The sequence below is a fragment of the Chlamydotis macqueenii genome, chromosome 1 (assembly GCF_036417535.1).
Source record: "Chlamydotis macqueenii isolate bChlMac1 chromosome 1, bChlMac1.mat, whole genome shotgun sequence".
Classification (NCBI taxonomy): domain Eukaryota; kingdom Metazoa; phylum Chordata; class Aves; order Otidiformes; family Otididae; genus Chlamydotis; species Chlamydotis macqueenii.
Window position 1 is genome coordinate 1,186,158 of NC_141556.1, and position 16,791 is coordinate 1,202,948.

At 70.1% G+C, this 16,791-nt stretch overlaps 1 protein-coding gene across 2 annotated transcripts in view; it reads right to left on the reverse strand.

The window, feature by feature from the left end:
- Positions 1-16,791, reverse strand: part of FLNC (filamin C) — a 66,284-nt gene that overhangs the window by 1,727 nt on the left and 47,766 nt on the right. For both annotated transcript variants that reach the window (XM_086743977.1, XM_086743968.1), the window contains 6 exons: positions 12,149-12,418; positions 10,680-10,817; positions 9,176-9,291; positions 5,774-5,903; positions 3,138-3,314; positions 872-1,090 (listed from right to left, as the gene is read on the reverse strand). In XM_086743977.1, the coding sequence (XP_086600103.1) occupies positions 872-1,090; positions 3,138-3,314; positions 5,774-5,903; positions 9,176-9,291; positions 10,680-10,817; positions 12,149-12,418 (1,050 nt within the window). The remainder of the gene's footprint in view (positions 1-871; positions 1,091-3,137; positions 3,315-5,773; positions 5,904-9,175; positions 9,292-10,679; positions 10,818-12,148; positions 12,419-16,791) is intronic.

Consider the following 16,791-nt stretch of genomic DNA (forward strand, 5'->3'; position numbering starts at 1 on the left):
GGGACCCCCGTCCTGCCACCTTGAAGACCCCCTACCACGTCCTTTTGGGGGTCCTCCACCCCGTCACCTTGGGGATCCCCTACCACGTCATCTTGGGGGTCCTCCACCCCGTCACCTTGGGGATCCCCTACCACGTCATCTTGGGGGTCCTCCACCCCGTCACGTTGGGGACCCCCTACCACGTCATCTTGGGGGCCCTCCACCCTGCCACCTTGGGGACCCCCTACCACGTCATCTTGGGGGTCCTCCACCTGTCACCCCTGGGACCCCTGGTCCTGTCACCTGGGGACCCCGTACCACGTCCTTTTGGGGGTCCTCCACCTGCCACCTTGGGGACCCCCTACCACGTCATCTTGGGGGTCCTCCACCTGTCACCCCTGGGACCCCTGGTCCTGTCACCTGGGGACCCCGTACCACGTCCTTTTGGGGGTCCTCCACCTGCCACCTTGGGGACCCCCTACCACGTCATCTTGGGGGTCCTCCACCCCGTCACCTTGGGGACCCCCACCCTGCCACCTTGGGGACCCCCTACCACGTCATCTTGGGGGTCCTCCACCCTGCCACCTTGGGGACCCCCTACCACGTCATCTTGGGGGTCCTCCACCCCGTCACCTTGGGGACCCCCTACCACGTCATCTTGGGGGTCCTCCACCCTGCCACCTTGGGGACCCCCTACCACGTCATCTTGGGGGTCCTCCACCCCGTCACCTTGGGCGTCCCCGGATCCCGTCACCCCGGAGAGCCCCCCCACCACGTCCCCTTGGCGTCCTCCACCCCGTCACCCCGGGGACCCCCCACCACGTCCCCCTGGGACCCCCAGGACGCCCCCCCACCCGCGGGGGGACCCGTCCCCGCCCCCCCCCGGCCGTACCGGTGACCTTGGCCTTGAAGGGGCTGCCCACGATGTGGTGGGGGCCGCCGTACTTGATGGAGATGAGGTAGTTGCCGGGGGCCATGGGGGTGTAGGTGACGCGGTGGCCCTCGGCGCACTCCACGCACTCCAGCTTCACCTTGGAGGGGCCGTCGATGGTGACGGCCAGCGCGCCCGCCCCCGCGTTGGCCGTCTTCACCAGGAACTCCGAGCACACGCCTGTCGCGCGGCACGGGGGTCACGTGGTGGTGGTGCCACCACCCCACGGCCACGGCCCCAGTGCCACCATCTCAAGACCACGCTGTTGACCATGGCCATGACCAGTGCCACCACCCCATGGCCACCACCCCACGCCCACGTCCCCACCACCGCCCTCCCAAGACCACGCTGTTGACCACGGCCATGACCAGTGCCACCACCTCATGGCCACCACCCCACGCCCACGTCCCCACCACCGCCCTCCCAAGACCACGCTGTTGACCACGGCCATGACCAGTGCCACCACCCCATGGCCACCACCCCATGCCCACGTCCCCACCACCGCCCTCCCAAGACCACGCTGTTGACCACGGCCATGACCAGTGCCACCACCTCATGGCCACCACCCCACGCCCACGTCCCCACCTCCACCCTCCCAAGACCACGCTGTTGACCACGGCCATGACCAGTGCCACCACCTCATGGCCACCACCCCACGCCCACGTCCCCACCACCGCCCTCCCAAGACCACGCTGTTGACCACGGCCATGACCAGTGCCACCACCCCATGGCCACCACCCCATGCCCACGTCCCCACCACCGCCCTCCCAAGACCACGCTGTTGACCACGGCCATGACCAGTGCCACCACCTCATGGCCACCACCCCACGCCCACGTCCCCACCTCCACCCTCCCAAGACCACGCTGTTGACCACGGCCATGACCAGTGCCACCACCTCATGGCCACCACCCCACGCCCACGGCCACGTCCCCACCACCACCCTCCCAAGACCACGCTGTTGACCATGGCCATGACCAGTGCCACCACCTCACGGCCACCACCCCACGGCCACGTCCCCACCATCGCCCTCCCAAGACCACGCTGTTGACCACGGCCATGACCAGTGCCACCACCTCATGGCCACCACCCCACGCCCACATCCCCACCACCGCCCTCCGAAGACCACGCCGTTGACCACGACCACGGTGGTGCCACCACCCCACGCCCACGTCCCCATGACCACCACCCCACGCCCACGCCCACATCCCCACCTCCACCCTCCCAAGACCACGCTGTTGACCACGGCCATGGTGGTGCCACCACCTCACGGCCACCACCCCACGCCCACGTCCCCACCGCCGCCCTCCCAAGACCACGCCGTTGACCACGGCCATGACCAGTGCCACCACCCCACGCCCACGTCCCCACCACCCTCCCAAGACCACGCTGTTGACCACGGCCATGACCAGTGCCACCACCTCACGGCCACCATCCCACGCCCACGTCCCCATGACCACCACCCCACGCCCACGCCCATGTCCCCACCTCCACCCTCCCAAGACCACGCTGTTGACCATGGCCATGACCAGTGCCACCACCTCATGGCCACCACCCCACGCCCACATCCCCACCATCGCTCTCCCAAGACCACGCCGTTGACCATGGCCATGACCAGTGCCACCACCCCACGCCCACATCCCCACCACCACCCTCCGAAGACCACGCCGTTGACCACGACCACGGTGGTGCCACCACCCCACGCCCACGTCCCCATGACCACCACCCCACGCCCACGCCCACGTCCCCACCTCCACCCTCCCAAGACCACGCTGTTGACCACGGCCATGACCAGTGCCACCACCCCACGCCCACGTCCCCACCACCCTCCCAAGACCACGCTGTTGACCACGGCCATGACCAGTGCCACCACCTCATGGCCACCACCCCACGCCCACGTCCCCACCGTCGCTCTCCCAAGACCACGCCGTTGACCACGGCCATGACCACTGCCACCACCCCATGGCCACCACCCCACGCCCACGCCCACGTCCCCACCACCGCCCTCCCAAGACCACGCCGTTGACCACGGCCATGACCAGTGCCACCACCCCACGCCCACATCCCCACCACCCTCCCAAGACCACGCTGTTGACCACGACCATGGTGGTGCCACCACCTCACGGCCACCACCCCACGCCCACGTCCCCACCACCGCCGCCCTCCCAAGACCACGCCGTCGACCGCGACCGGTTGCCGTCCGCCCCGGGGCCGGCAGAGCGGTGTCACCTGTGAGGCCGCCCTCCAGGCCGGGCCCGTAGGCCGTGACGAGCCCGGGGTCCCCGGCCTGGCTCTGCTCGCCCACGCGGATGTTGAAGGGGCTGCCGGGCACGTGGCGCCCGTTGAAGCGCAGGTCGATGGAGTGCACCCCGTTCTCCCGCGGCAGGAACCCGATGGCGTACTTGTCTGGGGGGGGGCGGGGCCGCGTCACCCTCTGCCGCCCCCGCAGCGCCGCGTCCCGGTGTCCCCGCGTCCCCACGCCCCACGTTTTGGGGCCCCACAGCTCTGTGTCCCGGTGTCCCCACGTCCCCGCACCCCGTGTCCTGGTGTCCCCGTGTCCTGGTGTCCCAACACCTCATGTCCTCAATCCTCCACGTCCCCACGTCCCCACGTCCCCATGTCCTGGTGTCCTCATGTCCCCACATCCCCACACCCCACGTTTTGGTGTCCCCATGTCCTGGTGTCCCCACGTCCCCACACCCCATGCCCTGGTGTCCCCATGTCCCCACATCCTCAGGTCCCCGTGTCCTGGTGTCCCCACGTCCTCACACCCCACATTTTGGTGTCCCCATGTCCCCATGTCCTGGTGTCCCCACGTCCCTGCACCCCATGTCTTGGTGTCCCCATGTCCCCACACCCCATGCCCTGGTGTCCCCATGTCCCCACATCCTCAGGTCCCCATGTCCTGGTGTCCCCACACCCCACGTTTTGGTGTCCCCATGTCCCCACATCCCCACTTCCCCACGTCCCCATGCCTTGTGCCCCGTGTCCCCATGTCCCCACACCCCACACCCCGTCTCCCCGTGTCTCCATCTCCTACGTCCCCAGACCCCATGTCCCATGTCCCACGTCCCCATCCCCACATCCCGTGTCCCCGTGTCCCCGTGCCCCACGTCCCCATGTCCCTGTGTCCCCATGTCCCGGTGTCCCACGTCCCCGTGTCCCTGTCCCCGTGTCCCCATATCTTCATCTCCTACGTCCCCAGACCCCATGTCCCATCCCCACGCCCCATGTCCCCGTGTCCCTGTGTCCCCACGCTCCGTGTCCCCGTGTCCCCGTGTCCCCACGCTCCGTGTCCCACATCCCCGTGTCCCCACATCCCCACGCCCCGTGTCCCCATGTCCCTGTGTCCCACATCCCAGTGTCCCCATGTCCCCCTGTCCCCATATCTCCATCTCCTACGTCCCCAGACCCCATGTCCCATCCCCACGCCCCGTGTCCCCGTGTCCCTGTGTCCCACATCCCCATGTCCCCGTGTCCCCACGCTCCGTGTCCCCGTGTCCCCACATCCCCACACCCCGTGTCCCTGTGTCCCCGTGCCCCATGTCCCCACATCCCCCTGTCCCTGTCCCCGTGTCCCCATATCTCCATCTCCTACGTCCCCAGACCCCACGCCCCGTGTCCCACGTCCCCATCCCCACATTCCGTGTCCCCGTGTCCCCGTGCCCCACATCCCTGTGTCCCCGTGTGTCCCCACGCCCCGTGTCCCCGTGTCCCCGTGTCCCCACGCTCCGTGTCCCCACATCCCCATGCCCCGTGTCCCCGTGTCCCCGCGTCCCACATCCCTGTGTCCCCGTGTGTCCCCACGCCCCGTGTCCCCGTGTCCCCACGCTCCGTGTCCCCACATCCCCACGCCCCGTGTCCCCGTGTCCCTGTGCCCCACATCCCTGTGTCCCCGTGTGTCCCCACGCCCCATGTCCCCGTGTCCCCGTGTCCCCACGCCCCGTGTCCCCACATCCCCACACCCCATGTCCCCGTGTCCCCGTGTCCCACATCCCTGTGTCCCCGTGTGTCCCTGCGCCCCGTGTCCCCATGTCCCACATCCCTGTGTCCCCGTGTGTCCCCACTCCCCGTGTCCCCGTGTCCCCGCGTCCCACATCCCTGTGTCCCTGTGTCCCCGCGCCCCGTGTCCCCGTGTCCCCGTGTCCCACATCCCTGTGTCCCCGTGTGTCCCCACGCCCCGTGTCCCCGTGTCCCCACGCTCCGTGTCCCCGTGTGTCCCCACGCCCCATGTCCCCGTGTCCCCGTGTCCCCATGCTCCGTGTCCCCACATCCCCACGCCCCGTGTCCCCGTGTCCCCGCGTCCCACATCCCTGTGTCCCCGTGTGTCCCCACGCCCCGTGTCCCCGTGTCCCCACGCTCCGTGTCCCCACATCCCCACGCCCCGTGTCCCCGTGTCCCCGTGTCCCACATCCCTGTGTCCCCGTGTGTCCCCGCGCCCCGTGTCCCCGTGTCCCCGTGTTCCACATCCCTGTGTCCCCGTGTGTCCCCACGCCCCGTGTCCCCGTGTCCCTGTGTCCCCACGCTCCGTGTTCCCACATCCCCACGCCCCGTGTCCCCGTGTCCCTGTGTCCCACATCCCCGTGTCCCCGTGTCCCCACGCTCCGTGTCCCCATGTCCCCGCGTCCCACATCCCTGTGTCCCCGTGTGTCCCCACGCCCCGTGTCCCCGTGTCCCCATGCTCCGTGTCCCCACATCCCCACGCCCCGTGTCCCCGTGTCCCCATGTCCCCACGCTCCGTGTCCCCACATCCCCACGCCCCGTGTCCCCGTGTCCCCGTGTCCCACATCCCTGTGTCCCCGTGTGTCCCCGTGTGTCCCCGCGCCCCGTGTCCCTGTGTCCCCGTGTCCCCGCGCCCGTCGCACCGCTGTCCAGCTCGGAGACGTAGCACTCCTCCACCAGCCCGGCGGGCGTGTGCACCTTGGCGTCGATGACGCCGCGCGCCCCGTTCAGCTGCACCGCGAAGGACGCCGGCTGGTTCACCGACACCGTCTCCTGCGGGGACACGGGGGTGGCACCGGGGGGTGGCACCGGGGCGGGGAGGGGCCCACGGGTCACACGGGGCTGCAGGGTGGCACGGGGTGGGGGTCCCAAGGGTGACATGGGGTGCGAGGTGGCACCAGGGTGACACGGGGGACCTGGTGGTGGCACTGGGTGGGGGTCCCAAGGGTGACATGGGGTGCGAGGTGGCACCAGGGTGACACGGGGGACATGGGGGTGGCACTGGGTGGGGGTCCCAAGGGTGACACGGGGGTGCGAGGTGGCACCAGGGTGACACGGGGGACCTGGTGGTGGCACTGGGTGGGGGTCCCAAGGGTGACATGGGGTGCGAGGTGGCACCAGGGTGACACGGGGGACATGGGGGTGGCACTGGGTGGGGGTCCCAAGGGTGACACGGGGTGCGAGGTGGCACCAGGGTGACACGGGGGACATGGGGGTGGCACTGGGTGGGGGTCCCACGGGTGACATGGGGTGCGAGGTGGCACCAGGGTGACACGGGGGACCTGGTGGTGGCACTGGGTGGGGGTCCCAAGGGTGACATGGGGTGCGAGGTGGCACCAGGGTGACACGGGGGACATGGGGGTGGCACTGGGTGGGGGTCCCAAGGGTGACACGGGGGTGCAAGGTGGCACCAGGGTGACACGGGGGACATGGGGGTGGCACTGGGTGGGGGTCCCAAGGGTGACACGGGGGTGCAAGGTGGCACCAGGGTGACACGGGGGACATGGGGGTGGCACTGGGTGGGGGTCCCAAGGGTGACACGGGGGTGCGAGGTGGCACCAGGGTGACACGGGGGACATGGGGGTGGCACTGGGTGGGGGTCCCAAGGGTGACACGGGGGTGCGAGGTGGCACCAGGGTGACACGGGGGACATGGGGGTGGCACTGGGTGGGGGTCCCAAGGGTGACACGGGGTGCGAGGTGGCACCAGGGTGACACGGGGGACATGGGGGTGGCACTGGGTGGGGGTCCCAAGGGTGACACGGGGTGCGAGGTGGCACCAGGGTGACACGGGGGACATGGGGGTGGCACTGGGTGGGGGTCCCAAGGGTGACACGGGGGTGCGAGGTGGCACCAGGGTGACACAGGGGACCCGGGGGTGGCACTGGGTGGGGGTCCCAAGGGTGACATGGGGTGCGAGGTGGCACCAGGGTGACACGGGGGACATGGGGGTGGCACTGGGTGGGGGTCCCAAGGGTGACACGGGGGTGCGAGGTGGCACCAGGGTGACACAGGGGACCCGGGGGTGGCACTGGGTGGGGGTCCCAAGGGTGACATGGGGTGCGAGGTGGCACCAGGGTGACACGGGGGACATGGGGGTGGCACTGGGTGGGGGTCCCAAGGGTGACACGGGGGTGCGAGGTGGCACCAGGGTGACACAGGGGACCCGGGGGTGGCACTGGGTGGGGGTCCCAAGGGTGACATGGGGTGCGAGGTGGCACCAGGGTGACACGGGGGACATGGGGGTGGCACTGGGTGGGGGTCCCACGGGTGACATGGGGTGCGAGGTGGCACCAGGGTGACACGGGGGACATGGGGGTGGCACTGGGTGGGGGTCCCAAGGGTGACATGGGGTGCGAGGTGGCACCAGGGTGACACGGGGGACATGGGGGTGGCACTGGGTGGGGGTCCCAAGGGTGACACGGGGGTGCGAGGTGGCACCAGGGTGACACGGGGGACATGGGGGTGGCACTGGGTGGGGGTCCCAAGGGTGACACGGGGGTGCGAGGTGGCACCAGGGTGACACAGGGGACCCGGGGGTGGCACTGGGTGGGGGTCCCAAGGGTGACATGGGGTGCGAGGTGGCACCAGGGTGACACGGGGGACATGGGGGTGGCACTGGGTGGGGGTCCCACGGGTGACATGGGGTGCGAGGTGGCACCAGGGTGACACAGGGGACCCAGGGGTGGCACCAGGAGGGTCCCATGGGTGACACAGGGGCACAAGGTGGCTTGGAGGTGACACGAGGGACCTGGGGGTGGCACCAAGGGTGACCCCGGGGTGCGAGGTGGCCACGGGTGACACGGGGGACATGGGGGTGGCACAGAGTGGGGATCCCAAGGGTGACACGGGGGCAACCCGGGGGTGACACAGGGGACCCGGGGGTGACCTAGGGGTGACGGGGGGGTGACGGGGGGGGTGACCCGGGGGTGACACAGGGGACCCGGGGGTGACGGGGGGGGGTGACCCGGGTGACCTGGAGGTGACCTGGGGGTGACGGGGGGTTGACAGGGGGGTGACAGAGGGGACATGGGGGTGGCACAAGGTGGGCGTCCCAGGGGTGACCCGGGGGTGACGGGGGGGTGACACGAGGGGACCCAGGGGTGACGGGGGGGTGACACGAGGGGACCCAGGGGTGACGGGGGGGTGACCCAGGGGTGACAGGGGGGTGACACGGGGGGTGACCCGAGGGTGACACAGGGGACCCGGGGGTGCCGGGGGGGTGACACAGGGGACATGAGGGTGGCACAGAGTGGCGGTCCCAAGGGTGACACGAGGGTGACCCGGGGGTGACCTGGGGGGGGTGCCGGGGGGGTGACACGGGGGGTGACAGGGGGTGACACAGGGGACATGGGGGTGGCACAAGGTGGGGGTCCCAAGGGTGACATGGGGGTGATGGGGGGGGTGACACGAGGGGGTGATGGGGGGTGACACGGGGGGGTGACCCGGGGGTGACACAGGGGACCCGGGGGTGATGGGGGGGTTACAGGGGGTGACACAGGGGACATGGGGGTGGCACAGTGTGGGGGTCCCAAGGGTGACCCAAGGGTGACCCAAGGGTGACAGGGGGGTGACGGAGGGGAGCCGGGGGTGATGGGGGGGTGACGGGTGGGTGATGGGGGGATGACACGGGGGAGTGACACAGGGGTGACACAGGGGACCCGGCGGTGACGGGGGAGTGACGGGGGGGGTGACACAGGGGACATGGGGGTGGCACAGTGTGGGGGTCCCAAGGGTGACACAGGGGTCACGGGGGGGTGCTGGGGGGGTGACAGGGGGGGTGACACGGGGGTGACATGGGGGACATGGGGGTGGCACAAGGTGGGGGTCCCAAGGGTGACCCAGGGGTGACGGGGAGGTGACACGAGGGGGTGACGGGGGGGTGACGGGGGGGGTGACGGGGGGGTGACATGGGGATGTGACACGGGGGACATGGGGGTGGCACAAGGTGGGGGTCCCAAGGGTGACAGAGGGGTGCGGGCTGACCCGGGGGTGACCCGGGGGTGCCGGGGGGGGGGTGACAGGAGGGGCGCGCCGTCCCCCCACCTGCAGGCTGGTGACGGTGAGGCGCCGGGCGTCGTCGGAGTGCGAGGCCACGGGCACCACGAAGGGGCTGTCGGGGATGTGCTCCTCGTTGAACTTGATGGACACCTCGTAGTCACCTGCGGGCACGGGAGCCTCGCACGGGGAGCCTCGCACGGGGAGCCTCGCACGGGGACGCCCTCGCACGGGGAGCCTCGCACGGGGAGCCTCGCACGGGGACGCCCTCGCACGGGGAGCCTCGCACGGGGAGCCTCGCACGGGGACGCCCTCGCACGGGGAGCCTCGCACGGGGAGCCTCGCACGGGGAGCCTCGCACGGGGACGCCCTCGCACGGGGACGTCCTTGCACGGGGAGCCTCGCACGGGGACGCCCTCGCACGGGGAGCCTCGCACGGGGAGCCTCGCACGGGGACGCCCTCGCACGGGGAGCCTCGCACGGGGAGCCTCGCACGGGGACGCCCTCGCACGGGGAGCCTCGCACGGGGAGCCTCGCACGGGGACGCCCTCGCACGGGGAGCCTCGCACGGGGAGCCTCGCACGGGGAGCCTCGCACGGGGACACCCTCGCACGGGGAGCCTCGCACGGGGACACCCTCGCACGGGGAGCCTCGCACGGGGAGCCTCGCATGGGGACGCCCTCGCACGGGGACACTGGGCCACAGGGACGCCCTCGCACGGGGACGCCCTCGCACGGGGATGCCCTCGCATGGGGACGCCCTCGCACGGGGACACTGGGCCACAGGGACGCCCTCGCACGGGGACGCCCTCGCACGGGGATGCCCTCGCATGGGGACGCCCTCGCACAGGGAGACTGGTGCGTGAGGAGGACCCTGAGGTGGGGACCTTCTTGCACGAGGACGCCTTTGCACAAGGATGACCCTTGCACGGGGACACCCTTGCACGGGGAAGACCCTTGCTCGGGCATATCTTTGCACGAGGACCCCCTTGCACAAGAATGACCCTTGCACGGGGACACCCTCATATTGGGACGACCCTTGCACGAGGACATCCTTGCACGGGGACACCTTTGCACGGGGGACACCCTCTCCTGGGGACACCCTATCACGGAGACACCCTTGCACCAGGACCAGCCTTGCACGGGGACACCCTCTCCTTGGGACACCCTTGCATGGGGACACCCTCGCACAAGGACACCCTTGCACGAGGACAACCCTTGCACGGGGACACCTTTGCGGGGGGGACACCCTCTCCTGGGGACACCCTATCACGGGGACACCCTTGCACGGGGACACCCTTGCATGGGGACACCCTTGCACAAGGACACCCTCGCACGGGGACACCCTTGCACGAGGACACCCTTGCACGAGGACAACCCTTGCACGGGGACACCTTTGCAGGGGGGGACACCCTCTCCCGGGGTCACCCTGGCACGCGAGTCCCCGCATCGCACGGGGGTCCCCGCCTCGCACAAGGGTCCCCGCCTGGCACGAGGGTCCCCGCCTCGCACGAGGGTCCCCGCCTGGCACGAGGGCTGTGCGGGTGACGCACCGGGCTCTTGCACGAGGTAGGAGACGCCGCAGGAGCCGTCCTTGCGGTCCTCGAAGGCGATCTCGGCCTTGCTGGGCCCCTCCACGGCGATGGAGAGCCCCCCCGCGCCCGCCTCCCGCGTCCAGATGCTGAACTCGGCTGGGGGGGGGGGGGGGAAGGGGGGGGGCCCGTGGGTGTGCCTGCCCCCCGCAGCACCCACCGCCGGCACCCGTAACCCCCCCGCAGCACCCCCCCCCCCACACACAGCACCCACACCCCCTCATTGACCCAGCCCACAGCACCCCCCAGCACCCACCCCCCCATAGCATCCACACCCCCCCAGCACCCCCAGCACCCATACCCCCCCCCAGCACCCACATCCCCCACAGCCCCTGTAACTCCCCCATAGCACCCCCCCCAGCACCCCATAGCACCCACCCCCACAGCACCCCTCCCCATAGCCCCCCCATAGCACCCACCCCCATAGCACCCACCCCCATAGCCCCCCCATAGCACCCACCCCCATAGCACCCAGCCCCATAGCACCCAGCCCCATAGCACACCCCCCATAGCCCCCCCATAGCACCCCTCCCCATAGCACCCAGCCCCATAGCACACCCCCCATAGCCCCCCCATAGCACCCACCCGCATAGCCCCCCCCAGCACCCAGCCCCATAGCACCCACCCCCATAGCCCGCCCCATAGCACACCCCCCATAGCCCCCCCCATAGCACCCAGCCCCATAGCACCCACCCCCATAGCACCCAGCCCCATAGCACACCCCCCATAGCCCCCCCATAGCACCCACCCCCATAGCCCCCCCCAGCACCCAGCCCCATAGCACCCACCCCCATAGCCCCCCCCATAGCACCCACCCCATAGCCCCCCCCATAGCACCCACCCCCATAGCACCCACCCCCATAGCACCCCTCCCCATAGCCCCCCCATAGCACCCAGCCCCATAGCCCCCCCATAGCACCCACCCCATAGCCCCTCCCCTAACCCCCCCCCCATAGCACCCAGCCCCATAGCACCCCCCCCATAGCACACCCCCCATAGCCCCCCCATAGCACCCACCCCCATAGCCCCCCCCAGCACCCAGCCCCATAGCACCCACCCCCATAGCCCCCCCCATAGCACCCAGCCCCATAGCCCCCCCATAGCACCCACCCCATAGGCCCCCCCCATAGCCCCCCCCATAGCACCCAGCCCCATAGCACCCCCCCCATAGCACCCACCCCCATAGCACCCAGCCCCATAGCACCCACCCCATAGCCCCCCCCATAGCACCCACCCCCATAGCACACCCCCCATAGCCCCCCCCCCAGCACCCAGCCCCATAGCCCCCCCATAGCACACCCCCCATAGCCCCCCCCCCATAGCTCCCCCGCATAGCACCCACCCCCATAGCCCCCCCATAGCCCCCCGCCCCATAGCCCCCCCCCAGCACCCAGCCCCGTAGCCCCCACCCCCCCGCAGCCCCCCCGTACCTGGCACGCCGGCCACTCCGCGCTGCAGGCCGGTGCCCCCCGCCCGCACTTTGTGGGCGCCCCCCTCGCCCAGGGGTCCCACGGTGAACTGGAAGGGGCTGCCGGGCACGTGCTGCCCGCGGTACTTGACGCTGACGGTGTGGGCGCCCATCTCCTGGGGCACGAAGCGCACGCTGTACACCCCCGCGCCCCCCGCCACCACCTCGGCCTCGAACCGCTGCCCCGACGGGCTCAGCACCTGCGCCGCCAGCTCCTGCGCCGCCGCCTCGCCTGCGGGGACCGCAGCGCCCTGGCACCCCGCTACCGGGACGCCGGGGCGCCCGCCGACCCGCCGACCCGCCGACCCGCCATCCCAGTATCCCGGTACCAGGACGCCGGGGCGCCCACCGACCCGCTGACCCGCTGACCCGCCATCCCAGTATCCCGCTACCGGGACGCCGGGGCGCCCGCCGACCCGCCGACCCGCCGACCCGCCGTCCCAGTATCCCGGTACCGGGACGCCGGGGCGCCCACCGACCCGCCGACCCACCGACCCGCCATCCCAGTATCCCAGCACCCCGATACCAGGATGCCAGAGCACCCGCCGACCCGCCATCCCAGTATCCCAGCACCCCGATACCAGGATGCCAGAGCACCCGCCGATCCGCCATCCCAGTATCCCAGCACCCCGATACCAGGATGCCAAGGCACCCGCCAACCCGCCATCCCAGTATCCCGGTACCGGGACGCCGGGGCGCCCGCTGACCCGCCGACCCGCCATCCCAGTATCCCAGCACCCTGGCACCAGGACGCCAGGGCACCCATCGACCCGCCGACCCACTGACCCAGCACCCTGGCACCCCCCTACCAGGGCACCCGCCAACCCAGTATCCCAGTATCCCGGCACTGGGACGCCGGGGCACCCACCAACCCACCGACCCACCGACCCAACAGCCTGGCACCCCGGTACTGGGACACCAGGGCGCCCGCCGACCCACCGTCCCAGTATCCCAGCACCTCAGCACCGGGACGCCGGGGCACCCACCGACCCGCCAACCCGCCGACCCACCGACCCAACAGCCTGGCACCCCCCTACCAGGGCACCCACTGACTCACCATCCCAGTATCCCAGTATCCCAGCACCCTGGCACCAGGATGCCAGGGCACCCACCAACCCACTGACCCAGTACCCCAGTATCCCAGCACCAGGAGGCCGGGGCGCCCGCCGACCCAGTATCCCAGTATCCAGGCACCCCGGCACCGGGACGCCAGGGCACCCACTGACCCACCATCCCAGTATCCCAGCACCCCAGCACTGGGACACCAGGGCACCCGCCGACCCGCCATCCCAGTATCCCAGTATCCCAGCACCCCGGCACCGGGACGCCAGGGCACCCGCCGACCCAACAGCCTGGCACCCCCCTACCAGGGCACCCGCCGACCCAACAGCCTGGCACCCCCCTACCAGGGCACCCGCTGACCCACCATCCCAGTATCCCAGCACTGGGACGCCAGGGCACCCGCCAACCCACCGACCCACTGTCCCAGTATCCCAGTATCCCAATATCCCATCTCCATGGCAACAGAGCACCCAGCATCCCAGTATCCCAGTATCCCAGCATCCCATCTCCATGGCAACAGGGCACCCACCATCCCAGTATCCCAGTATCCCAGCATCCCAGCATCCCATCTCCATGGCAACAGGGCACCAACCATCCCAGTATCCCAGTATCCCAGTATCCCAGCATCCCAGCATCCCATCTCCATGGCAACAGGGCACCCACCATCCCAGTATCCCAGTATCCCAGTATCCCAGCATCCCAGCATCCCATCTCCATGGCAACAGGGCACCCACCATCCCAGTATCCCAGTATCCCAGCATCCCAGCATCCCATCTCCATGGCAACAGGGCACCCACCATCCCAGTATCCCAGTATCCCAGCATCCCAGCATCCCATCTCCATGGCAACAGGGCACCCACCATCCCAGTATGCCAGTATCCCAGCATCCCAGCATCCCATCCCCATGGCAACAGGGTACCCAGCACCCCAGCACCCACTGGGACCCCCACCCCGCCACCCCGGGACCCACCAGGACCTGCGTGCGCCCCCCCCCCCCCCGCCGGGTGCAGCGCTCCCCGTGAGCGCGCACCCTCGTGCGAAGGACACGCGTGCAAACGCCCGCTCACCAGCGCGCAGGCGTGTGCACGCGCGCCCACGTGCACGCTTGTGCACGCTTGTGCAAAGGGCCAGCGTTGCCCCCTCCACGCCCCGCGCACGCCCTCATGCGAGGGGCGCGCACCCCCTCTCGTGAGCGCGGCAGCCGGTGCCCGGCTGTCACGCGTGTGCAAAAGCAGCCTCGTGCGAGCGAGCGAGCGTGTCCCGCTCACAGCTCCCGGGCCGCAGGCTCGTGTCGAGGCCTCGTGCGAGTGGTGCACGGGGGGGGCGCGCGGGCCCCGGTGAGCACACGGCCCCCGTGCAAGCCCACTCCCCCGCGCCGGAGCAGCCGGCGCTCGTGCAAGCGCGCTCCCCCGCGCGCACACGCCACGTGCAAGCGGCCTCCCCCGCGCAAGTGCACCAAGCTCTTGTGCAAACACACTCCCGTGTGCAAGCGTCCCCGGCACACACAGAGCGCTTGTGCAAGCGCAGTGCCCGTGCGAGCTCACGGCCTCGCACCAGTGCTCCGAGCCCTCGTGCAACCGCGCTCCAATGCACCGGGCCCTTGTGCGAGCGCACGCCGGCGAAGCAGCGCAGCACCCAGCCCCCGTGCAAGCACACTCCCCGACACACACAGCCCCCGTGCAAGCCCACTCTGGTGCCCCAGTGCACCATCAAGCCCTCGTGCAAGCCCACTCCAATGCCCCCTTGCACCACATCCTCGTGCGAGCGCACTCCTGACACACGCAGCCCTCGTGCGAGCACACTCCCCTACCTTCATGCAGCGGACCCTCGTGCGAGTGCACTCCCCATCCACCTTGCACCATGTCCTCGTGTGAGCGCACTCCCTGACACACGCAGCCCCCGTGCAAACACACTCCCCTGCCTTCACGCACCGGATCCTCGTGCCAGCGCACTCCTGACACACGCAGCCCCCGTGCAAACGCACTCCCCTGCCTTCACACACCCACATCCTCGTGTGAGCGCACTCCCTGACACACGCAGCCCTCGTGCAAACGCACTCCCCTGCCTTCACACACCGGACCCTCGTGCGAATGCACTCCCCATCCACCTTGCACCATATCCTTGTGCGAGCGCACTCCCTGACACACACAGCCCTCGTGCGAGCTCGCTCCCCGACACACGCAGCCCCCGTGCAAACCCACTCCCCTGCCTTCACACACCGGACCCTCGTGCGAGCGCACTCCCCTGCCACCTTGCACCATATCCTCGTGCGAGCGCACTCCCTGACACACGCAGCCCTCGTGCGAGCACACTCCCCGACACACGCAGCCCCCGTGCAAACGCACTCCGTGACACACGCAGCCCTCGTGCGAGCGCACTCCTGACACACGCACCCCTCGTGCGAGTGCACTCCCTGACACACACAGCCCCCGTGCGAGCGCACTCCCTGACACACACAGCCCTCGTGCAAGCGCACTCCCTGACACACACAGCCCTCGTGCAAGCGCACTCCGTGACACACGCAGCCCTCGTGCAAACGCACTCCCCTGCCTTCACGCACCCACATCCTCGTGCGAGCGCACTCCCTGGCACATGCAGCCCTCGTGCGACCGTACTCCGTGACACACGCAGCCCTCGTGCGAGCGCACTCCTGACACACGCAGCCCTCGTGCAAACGCAGTCCCCTGCCTTCATGCACCCACATCCTCGTGCGAGCGCACTCCCTGACACACGCAGCCCTCGTGCAAGTGCACTCCTGACACACGCACCCCTCGTGCGAGTGCACTCCCTGACACACACAGCCCCCGTGCGAGCGCACTCCCTGACACACGCAGCCCTCGTGCGAGCGCACTCCCTGACACACACAGCCCCCGTGCGAGCGCACTCCCTGACACACGCAGGCCCCGTGCGAGCGCACTCCCTGACACACACAGCCCCCGTGCGAGCGCACTCCGTGACACACGCAGCCCCCGTGCAAACGCACTCCGTGACACACGCAGCCCTCGTGCAAACGCACTCCGTGACACACGCAGCCCCCGTGCAAACGCACTGCGTGACACACGCAGCCCCCGTGCAAACGCACTCCGTGACACACGCAGCCCTCGTGCAAACGCACTCCGTGACACACGCAGCCCCCGTGCAAACGCACTCCGTGACACACGCAGCCCCCGTGCAAACGCACTGCGTGACACACGCAGCCCTCGTGCAAACGCACTCCCCTGCCTTCACGCACCCACATCCTCGTGCGAGCGCACTCCCCGACACATGCAGCCCCCGTGCGAGCACACTCCTGACACACGCACCCCTCGTGCGAGCGCACTCCCCAACACACGCAGCTCCCGTGCGAGCGCACTGCGTGACACACGCAGCCCTCGTGCAAACGCACTCCCCTGCCTTCACGCACCCACATCCTCGTGCGAGCACACTCCCTGACACACGCAGCCCCCGTGCAAACGCACTCCCTGACACACTCAGCCCCCGTGCAAGCGCACTCCCTGACACACGCAGCCCCCGTGCGAGCGCACTCCCTGACACACGCAGCCC